This window comes from Lutra lutra, chromosome 8 (assembly GCF_902655055.1).
Source record: "Lutra lutra chromosome 8, mLutLut1.2, whole genome shotgun sequence".
Lineage (NCBI taxonomy): Eukaryota > Metazoa > Chordata > Mammalia > Carnivora > Mustelidae > Lutra > Lutra lutra.
This window is the reverse complement of record NC_062285.1, coordinates 58178932-58191466: the sequence shown is the minus strand read 5'-3', so window position 1 is coordinate 58191466 and position 12535 is coordinate 58178932. Positions and strand designations below refer to the sequence as shown.

At 39.3% G+C, this 12535-nt stretch overlaps 1 protein-coding gene across 6 annotated transcripts in view; it reads right to left on the bottom strand.

The window, feature by feature from the left end:
* Positions 1 to 12535, bottom strand: part of LIMA1 (LIM domain and actin binding 1) — a 94335-nt gene that overhangs the window by 14455 nt on the left and 67345 nt on the right. For 3 of the 6 annotated variants that reach the window (XM_047740872.1, XM_047740875.1, XM_047740873.1), the window contains exons 5-7: positions 6659 to 6746; positions 5827 to 5975; positions 3032 to 3139 (exon numbers count right to left, since the gene is read on the bottom strand). In XM_047740872.1, coding sequence (XP_047596828.1) covers positions 3032 to 3139; positions 5827 to 5975; positions 6659 to 6746 — 345 coding nt within the window. The remainder of the gene's footprint in view (positions 1 to 3031; positions 3140 to 5826; positions 5976 to 6658; positions 6747 to 12535) is intronic. The other 3 variants (XM_047740874.1, XM_047740876.1, XM_047740877.1) reach the window with 1 other exon arrangement.

Here is a 12535-nt window from a genome sequence, read left to right as displayed (position 1 = left end):
TCTTTTTTTTTCTTTTTAAGTAGTCTCCACACCCAACATAGAGCCCAATGCAGGGCTTGAACTCAGGACCCTGAGATCAAGATCCTGAACTGAGACCAGGCCACCCAGGTGCCCCCACTCTGTTTTCATTACAGTAATTCTGACATGGCATAGAGCAAACCAATATAATAATAGTCAACATTTACTGAGTGTTTAGTATGTGCCAAGTATTTGGAATGATCACTTTACATGCATTATTTCATTTAATGATATGAAAGAAATTACAAGTTCTTCAATTCTTGTTAATTAGTAGGTGCATCCATCCCAGGATGTTCCTCTCTCACCTCTAATTTTGGTCACCTTGAACCTGCAGGGTAAACTTACTGCCAGTCATGACATCATTGCACATGCCCAACCAGCTGACCTCACTGCAGGAACTACCAGGAGAGGGCACGTGAGATTTGCTTCAACATTTTATGAAAGGAAAGCTCAATTTTGTTTATAAGAGGAGAAAGGGAAGAACAATACTCTGACAAAATATTCTATTTCAGAAAGTTCACCCTAGCAGTAATGTCCCTTTGTAACAAGTTGAAGTTCAAATAGTTCTTGGGTATCAGTTAACCAAAGCTAGGCAAATAGCTGAAAGGATAACAGGTTCTGAAAAATTTTATGAATCTGAAGGCAGCCCCAGCTTTAGGAACCTGCAGTATGTACTTGAAGACTGTGTTCTCTCTTTATCTCCTTTCTTCCCCACCCATGCCTCAATTCATGGTTTAGTTCCACTGATGCCCTTTTAGGTTATAATTACAGTTCCAATCTTCTAGTTCAACTCAGAGTTCTAGTTTCAAATCAGTGTGAAGACAATCAAGAAGCAAACACAAAATTAGATTAGGGACAATCTAAGCATTATTTTCTAGATGATCATTTCTCAAACTATGCTCCTGGGATAGATGGGGAGATTTCAGTGCTGTCAGTATTTTTCTCTTAAGTTTCTTTTTTATAGTATGTAACATTTTAACTCAGTTATTCTTTAAAAAAAAAAAAAAAGATTTTATATTTAAGTAATCTGTACACCCAACATGGGGCTTGAACTCATCACCCCGCGACCAAGAGTTCCACATTCCACTCACTGAGCCAGCAAGGCACCCCAACTCAGTTTATTCTTAAGACACGATCTCCCACTTAAAGATACGAAAACCAGGAAGTCTGATAAAGAGAACTCACTTGATACATGGCATGTGACTCTTGGGACTAATGCGTGAGCCCACTGTTCCAAGGATATATGTAATTTTTTAAAAAGATTTTATTTATTTATTCATGAGAGACAGAAAGGCAGAGGTGGAGGGAGAAGCAGGCTCTCCACTGAGCAGGGAGCCCAAAATGGGACTCAATCCCAGGACTCTGGGGATCATGACCTGAGCTGAGGGCAGATGCTTAACCATCTGAGCCACCCACGTGCCCCAGAATATATATAATTTATTGGATGATTTTATGATTACAAAATAGCTGCCAAGTATTTTGTCTCATTATTTCAACATACACTTGTAATATGTTTTTGTAAAATAAAGAGATTTAAATTTTTCTAATTTTCTTTTTCCTGTTGTATCATAAGATTCAAATTTTGTAGCCATTAATCTGAGGCCATTTTTCCTCTGTGCATACTTTGGTCCAAATGTGTAGTGGATTTCATAAGTTCTTAATTGGCATTCTGTCAATACAGCATGCTTTTTTTTTTTTTTTTAGATTTTATTTATTTATTTGACAGAGAGAGAGAGAGCATGAGCAGGGAAAAGGAACAAGGGGAGAGGGAGAATGTGGGGCTCCATCCTAGGATCCCAGGATCATGAACTGAGTTGAAGGCAGACACTTAATTGACTGAGCCACCCAGGCGCCCCTATATCACACTTTTTAAAGTCTCCTATAGTCCAGTATATTTGACAACTATTGCTCTTAATCCATGTTAATGATCTCCTCACCTTTTGGAAGAACGGCCTCAAGGGTATCAATATGTGTAACCGAAGCAATGACTCTTCTCCTAAGATTAATCACTGTGACATATTTGAAAGCTCCTTTCTCCTCATCTAACTTAACATTTGGATATCATATTGATCAAAAGACAAAAACAAAACCAAACCAAACCTGGGTAATGGACTGGCAAAGAGAATGATAAATTCACCTGTCATAAATGTTGTTACGTACACCAACCAAGCCATTCATCTAATGATAGGTGCGTAAAACATAAATATCATTTGCTTAAAATCTTCCTAAGGTTTTTCACCTTGGCAGGACTCTATCCAAAGTCTCAAGTGTGGCATATAAAGCTTCTCAAGACCTGGCCTGGCCCTCTCCCTCCACTTGGCTTTCTCCATTACCTCTTTGTGCCCTGGGTCCTAGCCTCTGGTTTCCAAACCTCTGTTCGTGTCTGCCTGGAATGCCCTTCGTTCTTTTTACTCAGCCTTTCCCTATTCACTTGGTCATCCCACACATTCTTCAGGACTTGGCTCAGACATCACCTTCTTGAGGAAGTCTGGTTAAATGTCCTTAGTCAGACACTGCTTTAGGATAGCCAACCTGTTACTCATCTCTCTTCTATTCTGTTAGCTCCCTTGCAGATAAAGACCCCACAGAATGGTTCGTTCTTAGTTTTTAAGCTTAGCATTTCCTACGCTTAGCATAGTGCTTTGCTTTCAAAACAGTCTGATGAAAGAATGAACTTGTCTTGCATAAAATGTTTTAAATGAAGAATACACGAATTTCTTGAAGATATCACCTCTAATCAAAACAGACTTCTAAAAATCACTTAAGCGCTATACCCTCTGAGCATCTGCTGAGCGAAAGAATTTTCCAGTGAAGGTTCATTATTTGGTCCGCTATGAGCTGTGGAGTTCCCCAACTGAAATTATGTGACCTGCAAAAATGACAATCTGTCCTGGCAGCTGTTACCGAATTCCCAGACACTCTGCAGCCTAGAGTTAGAGTGGTTTCTAATTTTAAGCATCTAATTTAGAACACATGCTTCCTTGGCAACTGGACATCAGACTTTTCAACCCACCTTCTCTCCAACCTGATGGGAGATGCAGACCTCAGGATCCGGGGGCACATTCTCCTTTTGCTCCAACTTATGAGTTCTGATTTCACTGCCATTGGCTCTCAAGTCATTCTACAAAATAAAAAGAATCTGTAAACGAAAATTTAAAAAGCTCGCTATTCCATGCTCTTCATAGCACATCCATTAAATAAATTTGGAATGGTAAAAGAAAAGTTCTTTTAAGAAGCCTCGGGTCAAATCAACCCCCTAATTCTCACAAGCAAAACCCATTGACTAGTGAAATGACAAAAGCGGCTTTGTGGACACACACCTCAGAGTTAAATATTTGTACACTAGTCTAAAACTGGGTGCTCATTAGAATACAGACATATCAACAAAGACACACACAGAAACCAGCCCCAGCACACAATGTTCTTGTGATTCACTCCTCTAGCAGCAGAGCTTGTGGGAATGCAAAGCTTGTGAGTTTTATCAGAAAAGACCATTCTGGAGCAGGGGAAAGGAGATGCCAAGTGCCAATAATTAAGAAAATATACTGACCATATATATAAATGCCCGGCCTGGAAAGAGAGACAGGGATCATGCACACATATAAAAACTGAAATTATATTTAATGACACCATAAAACAACCTTTTTTGGCGAGACTTTCAAAAACATGCTTCTTTTGGCATAGAATTCATACGCTGTATTAAAGACATACCTTATTCTACTTCTCAGAACAGAACCTCAACATAAAAAAGCAGGCATTAATACAGTCATAAGGAGTAAGCAGAATCACATTTCTTTTCCTTGCAAAGAACACTTGGGGAAAATATTAAAATTAACTTTACCTACTAGATCCAAAATCAATAGAGTGGTAGATGAATATGGACATTTCCTACGTTTAGTTTGCTACCTTTCTGAAAGTCTGGTACCTTTCTGTTCTCCGAGATTCTTTACTCAGGGCAAGAAAACAAGCCATGTATGGCCACAGGGCCAGTGTGAGTGGCCTCAATCAGGACCTGGTTGAGATGTGGGATCCCTGACTAAGGGATAAGGCTCCCTCCGGAGGAGCATTCATGAGGGGGAGCTGGGAGCCAATGGTGCAGAACCCAACAGGACAGCTGAAGGACTCATTCCTGACTCCATCTTGAAGCCCTGCTTCCAGAATCATGCCAGGGAATGTGCGCCTTGTTACAGCCATCCTCTGTAAGGGGCCTGAGAAATTCTTTTGGGATGAGATAAAATGTACTTTTTAACAAGAATTCCTAAAGACTTTTCAACTCTTAAAATTTACAGAGCAGAACTGCAGCGCTGAAACCTTATTAGGACTTAAAAAAAAAAAACCCTCACTGAACAGGTTTTTCCACTTAGGGAGTCACCTGGTTGGAATGTTTATAGCAGGAGGGCACAGAGAAGGAGCAAAATCTTGAGATGAGGGAAATAAGCTCCAGAGATCACCTGTTTGCTCGATCGATCTCCTGACCTCCTTCTAAGAGAAGTCTAACTTTGCTCACTTTCATACTGTCAGTGAATAAAAGTGTTCCATTTTACAACCAAGTTATACACATCATCTCTTCTTTAAAAAACCACAGTGAAAAATCAGTATGAAATTATTCATTGCCCAGAGATTCAGTCTACCAATAAGTACTATTGGAGAAGGAATATTTAATAATGTGAGGAAAAAAAGGCTCAATTTCTGGAATACAAGTTATGATTTCTAATAGGTACTCATTTCAGTCTGCCTGGGAACAAATAAAATTCAATACTATCATCCAAATTTGTTTAAGAAGAAAAAACCAAAAACATAGGACACCAAGAGATTTGTGGCTTGTATTCTGAATCTCAGAAGGAACAAATGTTTGAGATACATATCTATGCATATGTAGAGGGTTTTTATGAATGTGTAGGTATGAATAAATGGCATTTAACAGGTATCTTTCCTTAAGGAGTTCTGTAGTGTCAGCCTGCCAGGTAAGGCTAGGAAAACTGAAAACATAAAGACCCTCCATTCAGTTTAGAATACCACATTTTTATGCTTACAGAGCATGTCATCTTCCTGTTGCTTCTCCCTCCCCTTTACCTAATCACTGTTCTACTTCCTTAGAAAATCATTACATCATAAGAAGTGAGGATTAAGTAGGCCATATATTGTATGATTCATTTATATAAAATGTCCAGAATAGGTAAATCCATAAAGACAGAGAGCAGATTAGTGGCTGCGAAGGACTGAGGGGCGGGGGAACTAGGAGCAACTGCACAGGTATAGGGTTTCTTTTTGGGGTGATGGAAATGTTCTGGAATTAGTGATGATAGCTGCATGATCTTGCGAATATACCAAAAATCACTGAATTATATGTAAAAGTGGTTATTTTATGTCACGTGACCCCTAAATCAATAAAACCTATAAGAAACCTCCCCATCCCACATTAAAGTCACATATATCCTATATTTCTTGCTAATATTCTCTCCTCCTTTCCTCAAAAACAAGTGTTTCGTTAAAACTAACAGACAACTACTTTTTTTAGCAACAACAGCAAAATTAGGCAGAACAGGCAGGAAAATTCTCCATGAAATTACTAGATGGTAATAGCACCAATGAAGGAGTGGGGTGGGAATGAGGCCTAGGGAAGCAAAGTCAGGATTAGAACATGATAAGGATTCTGAATGAAGCTAGGGTAGGGTTTACACGGAAGGAGAGTGGCTCGGGACCAGGGATTGAGCAGGGCTCTCTGGTCGGGGTCTGGGAGACATGTCTAGTTTCTGTGCTCATTGATCACTGGCTGGATGAAATGAACGGATGACGGGGAGCACATACTGTGGAGTTGGTGGAACTGGTCTGCTTGGACACAGCCGCCTGGTACTTGGCCATTCGATCCTTGATGGAGGTTTCGGACAGGCGTGGTAAGTCCAGATTTCGCCTGCTCTCGCTTTTCTCTACGTTGAATGTGGAAGATGATGACTGACCTGGAAGCACACGAATAATGTGCTCTATCAGAAGATAATATGTGATTTGAATTGTTTCAAGATTTTAAATTTGGGGCTATTGGAATTGGATGTAATCCATTTCTTCTATGAAGGGTACAAAGAGGAAAATCGGGAATATAACTATTACTTACTAGGTAATAGTTGCTCACTTTCCCAACATTAAAAGGAGAACCCTTTCCATAAATGAGCATTATATATTTAAACATCTTGGCTTATTTAACATTGGAAAAAACTAGATCTTTTTTTTTTTTTGGGAAAAAACTAGATCTTAATGCCATTTTAATTTGCATTTCTTTACCAGGAGGCTGATGATTTTCCTGTTAATTTATTTTTCTTCTTTTGTGTAATGCCTGTAAAGGCTGCCTTCCAAATATAATAATTATGCTCTTGAGGTGTTATGTTACCCGTGGTAATACAGGATTACGGATCTTGACAGGACACTGCAGCCCATCATGGCAACCTCGAGTCCCAGATGACCGCAGAGCCAAAATGGTCAGCAGTACTTCCCTCGTTATCCCACAAGGGGCCCCTCGGCTGTTACAAACACAGTTACTTTTAATTTGTGCCACTCTTCCTCTAAAAGCATTGGCTTTAAGGCCAAAAAGGTATTGCTACTCATGAGTACTTCCTAGAGAACCCCACGCACATGGAACACTGCTTACCGGGGCCCAGTTCCAATTCATCCAGAGAAAAGCTGTTTTCAGAGATCTTCCTTCCACCTGCACCACGGCTCTGGGACCGAAGAACCTGCTTAGAAAACAAAATCCAGCCATAAGCTTTACAGAGTAGGTGGGATATCTTGATGAATGTTGAAAAAAGAGGCCTGCAAATCTCCTTTATTAATAAAATCCACAAGAGATTATATTTTGTATTAGTTTTTATATTCCACAGAATGTGTTTTTAGCATTATAAATACGAAGTACTACATATTCGCAGGTGTCCAGGGAAAAATAAGTAACTCTATATACGTAATTCTCTGTGGTAATAATCACTGCCTTACCAGCTTCACCAGAAAACTAAGCACTTTAACCAGCCATGGAGGGGAATCCTCATGTCCCAGACGACATACAGATGCCTACCCAAATCGTCAAGTCTGGATGGCAGTATTTGCTGTTTGTTTCCCTTCTCCTCCCACTTTATCTCTGCTGTTGCTGCTTTGGTTCACATCTTCATCTTTTCCCCTGGACTACTGTATTACATTTCTAATTGGTTCCTCTATACCTTCCAAGCAAGTCTCTATGATGCTGCCATTATCCCACATCATGTAATTATCCCCCAATATAACGGTATATTACTCTCTTGTTCAAAATGCTTTAAAAATTCCTGTAATCATTCCTTGAACTAAATCTAAAGTGCTTAGTATGTCACAGAAGACCAGTTCTACATGTAGTCCCTACCTCCCCTGAGTATTCCCTTCCTCACCCTTTACTCGCCAGAAGCAAACTGCTGGGAGGTCTCTGAGCTTGTAAATGAGTTCCCTTCCCCCACTCCCCTTTTATCCTTCTCTTTGTTCTTTCAAGACTCAGTGGAGGCTGAGCAACAGCGAAGTCCACCTTACCTCTCCTATATAAATCTAAGTAGTCCTTCCTCTGTTTCCAAGGTACCTGGTCACACTTCCACTACAATGCTTATTGTGTGTCCCTCCACTGGACTGGAAGCCTAGGAGGGCAGGGACCGTGTTTTTGTTTTTTAAATAGAAATGTAGATGGTACAGATTTTTTAAATAAATTATTTTGTGAGTTTATCTCCCTCATATCTAGGTTAGATCTCTAGTTAAAGTTACAAATTATAATTTTTAAGACTGGAAAAGTAACTTAAAAGAAGGCCATTTAGTGTCACAGAATGTTCCCAGACAAGAGTACACAGAGAATATGTCACGTTTATTCAGCTTGCAATGATAGCCTTCAACCAGATCCTATCATTCAAATCTCAATTTATTTCCAGATAACTTGAAGTGGGAAGGATATCTGAAATCCGGTAGGACAGAAGAGTAAAGCAGTACCCTTCTGAACACAACATTAGTAAATAGTTATTAAACGTTTAAGTTCAATGGACTAATCAACTCAACAGTCAAGTGTAAGACTGAACTTTTTCAAGTCCTCCCCTGACCAATGACAACACTTCCTTGCAAATTCGATATACATTTCATATAATTTGTCTCCAGTTAGCTTTGCTAATTACATTTTTCATGATAAGAAATAAAAGAAGCTGTAGCAGCTCTAACCTTGCCCCATCACACTCGTGTCAGCTGCACCAACATCAACCACATGAACTTGACTCATACAACACAACATACTCTTGCTCTGGGAGCAGCCCCCCATCTAGAAATGAAGATCATCAGCCAAAATGAAAAGATAAATTTGGCAGGATACCCTCCCCATCCACATTTTTTAATTTTCAAGGTATTTTTCATTTGCAGACAATTAAAGTAAAGGAAATTCCAAAGAATTATTCCATGCTGCTTCACTGTGAGATGATTACTATCAAAATTAAAATTTTCTGGACTCAAAAAAGGAAGAACACCTGGAAATAGGCTTTTTTTTTTTTTTAAACCAAAGGAGACTGGGTTCTGCATCCTTAATAATGAAGCAGTATTTCAAATATTTACATTCTGTCAAAGGTAAAGTTCAAATATAATTCCAAGACTATGTGTTATGTGTCACAACCTGCAGATAGCTCAGTTTCCTGTCTGTATTCATAGTCAAAGCCCTCTGTTGCATGCAGAGTCCCTGCACTGGCGTTACTAGGAACAAGCCCATTTAGTACCAGAACATATGCCTTGCCAGGGCAGAGGCTTCCTTTGGTTTTAGATGCATAAAATTTTCCATCTTTGCTAGCTTTCAATTTAAACCTTCGGGTTAAATAAAGTTAAGAGCTTTTTCCTTTTTTAAAGCCTTCTGGTACATGAGGGTATTAGTACTCCTAATTTTTTTCTTCCAAGTACTGAAAAAGTGAATGTGAAAAGCCATTTGGTCTTAAAGGAAAATAGAAATGTCTCTGGAAATCAAAGTTATACTGACACTGGTTCTGAGGAAGAACACAGCGCTGAGACGGGAAAGCTTTTAATGAGATCCCAGATGAAGCACTAAACATTTCTTTCAAAACTGGTTCACCTCCAAATCACTCAAATATTAAGAATAACAAGAACTCCAGTGCATTTACAATGAATTTTGTGATTCTCATTTTACAAGTGGTAATCTGAGGTACAGGAAGAAGGAGGAGTTTCCTCTAATATTTCTCAAGGAAGTAGAAGAACACAAAAAGAAAAAAAAAAAGCAGCAATTCTGATACTGAAATACTCTTCTGTAACACATTTTTATCACGTTTCAGCCCTGTTTACTCAGATGCCTGAGGGAGTCTGTTAAGAGAAGAGAGAAAAGACAAGATACTTCAAGACTTTCTGGAATTTCCTAAGGCCTGGCCTCACCCCACCCCATAACTCCTCCTTCCTGTCAGCTGACTGTAGTAACTCTCATTAGTGGGACGGCCCCTTGAAATTACTCTCAGAATCCATAAACCAAATGCATCAACACATACCAATAAAAGAAAAAGAGCTTAGGGCTTTTAGCCAGTAGTCTGTAGAATTTCTTTCCTCTGGAAAACTGTCTTCTCTCTCTTTTTAAGATTTTATTTATTTATTTGAGAGAGAGACAGCAGGAACAGGCAGGGGTAGAGGTAGGGGTGGAGGGCCACAGGGAGAGGGACAGCAGGGAGCCCGATGTGGGACTCGGATCCCAGGACCCTGAGATCATGACCTGAGCCAAAGGCAGTCTGTTAACCAACTGAGCCATTCAGGCAGCTCTCCGGAAAAATTTTCTTAAGGGAATAAAGTAAGTGAGGTCCTAAATATCAAGTAAAAAGCAGGATTTCCTGTCCCCCTAATTTTTAGGAAAAATTCTGTCTAAAAGTTGATTCTTTTTCTTTTTTAAGAATTTATTTATTTATCTGAGAGAGAATAAGAGAGAGAGAGAGCATGAGGGGGACTCCAGGATCATGACCTGAGGTGAAGTAGCTCAATCAACTGAGCCACTCGGGCTCCCTAAAAATTGATTCTTAACACTTTAATTTTCCTTATACTTCTCTCAGCCACTTCCTTCAAACTTTCAACTTTGACCTTCTTTCAGACTCTCATCCCTCCAAAGTCAAGGGTAGAGGGTGACTTTTAGGGAAAATGGGACTTTGTTGAACTGTGCATAGGGTGTAGATAAAACCTAGCCTTAATTTCTCAAAGTACTGAGAGAAAAACATTTCCTTCTTCAGGTAGAAGAAAACAGAAAAAAATGGAGCTCTTTTAAGTAAAATAATACATAAAGAAGGAGCGCTTTATATCCAGGTTGTAGGATTTCTCTATCTTTTCTGTATTTCTAAGCATTCTACAAAAATTATACGTTACTCTTACAGTTAGGAAAAAAAGAAAAGAAAGGAAGGGTTGCCTGGGTGGCTCAGCTGGTTAAGTGTCTGCCTTCAGCTCAGGTCACGATCCCAGGGTCCCTGGATGGGCCTGGGTCACCAGGTCTGGGCTCCCTGCTCAACAGGGAGTCTGACTCCCCCTCTTCCTCTACCCCTTCCTCTACTTGTGCTCTCTCTCTCTCAAATAAATAAATAAAATCTTAAAAAAAAAAAAAAGAAAGGAGGGGCAATACTTCAATATTTATTAATACAAATAGATAAAAATGATAAAAACCAAATGCTGACAAGGTGCTGGAGAATTAAATATGTCCTTAGATTGCACTAGTAGTGTTATAAAGTAGTGTAATTTTTGAGAACCAGCTGAAAATATATAAGAACTTTTTTCTTCTTTAAGATTTTTTTGCCCATTCACTTGGGAGAGAGAGGGAGAGCATAAGCAGGGGGAAGGGCAGAGGCAGAAGGAGAAGCAGACTCCCCACTGAGCAGGGAGCCCAACCCTGGCCAATCCAGGGATCCCGAGATCATGACCTGAGCTGAAGGCAGACACTTAACCAACTGAGACACCCAGGTGCCCCAAAAAGAACGTTTAATGAATTATGGCTTTTGATCATGAGAACATCACTTCAGTAATATTGCCCTCCTCCCAAAGAGCTAAAAACAAAATGTTTCCGCCAAGATGCTTTAAATTTTTTTAATTAGACTAGAAAAATATCTAATTACTGGGGCATGATTAAACTCTAATGAAATACTACATTGCCATCAAAGGATAATCACATGAACTAGGAAAATACATAGAAAGGTTATATAAAAAAGACCAAACATAAGATAAAGCACACGAAACAGTGAGCACACAGGGATGAAAACCATGTGAAAACTACTTATGCAATGATAGGATATCATTGTACACAGCTGTTCTATTCTTTTTTCCTGGTGAAGGTTACTGGCTTTTCCAGGGTTACTTGGCTTTTTTTCCTCCTTTCTGGTTTACTGTGTGTGGCAGGGGAAGGAGGACAGATAAGTTTCTGACTCAAGAGTTTTAGTACAAATCTCTTACATTCCAACGTATGTATTCTCTTCATTACCCTGATGCTTTGAATTCAGTTACAAGACTGCAAAATGTGGGAAGCGGGAAGATAGAGAGTTAAAGTCTTTGAGAATACAATTGTTGATATGTTTTAAATTTTTGCTGATTTCCTTAGATTTCAGATAAGGGAGGTCATAGCCAATTGTTTTTACTTAATAAACAGTTATTACAATATTAATGAAGACACTGTTACATGGTAGAGACAGGTTATTAAACAATTTCAGTCCTTGTTCTGATATTAATTAACCAATCACATTGGGCATGTCAGTTAATGTGTCTGATTGCTGTTTCCATCTGCAAATTTGGAATTTTAATATCCTGAGAGCAGTGAGCTGGATTAAATAACCTTACAGTCCTGTACAGTTTTAGGATTTATGTCAAAGATATTAATAGGGATTTTTAAATCTTTAAAAAAAAAAAAAAGGGACGCCTGGGTGGCTCAGTTGGTTGGACGACTGCCTTCGGCTCAGCTCATGATCCTGGAGTCCCGGGATCGAGTCCCGCATCGGGCTCCCGGCTCCGCGGGGAGTCTGCTTCTCTCTCTGACCTTCTCCTCGCTCATGCTCTCTCTCACTGTCTCTCTCTCAAATAAATAAATAAAATCTTAAAAAAAAGATATTAATAGGGATTTTTCACTCATTGTAACTCATTGATGAGTTAGAAGACTAGAGGAAATGACTAAAATATTCATCTGGATATACATACCTATATTGTCTAATCTAGGAGTGAGTCTGATTCCACAAAGATAAAGGAGGTCATATTTGAGGGGTTAAGTGAAGTCTTTCTGACCACTCCAAACTTCATGGAGCCAATTTTGCTTACAGAACATTCCAGTCCTCTGACATTCTTTTTCTTTTTTCTATCTTTCTATTTTTCTTTTCTTTCCTTTCCTCCTTTCTTTTGTTTTCTTCCTCTTTCTTTCTTTCTAGATTTTATTTATGAGAGAGATAGAGAGAGAGAATGAGCGGTGGGAAGAGGCAGAGGTAGAGAGTGAGAGAAGCAGAAGCCTGATGTGGGGCTCAATCCCAAGACCCAGAGATCATGA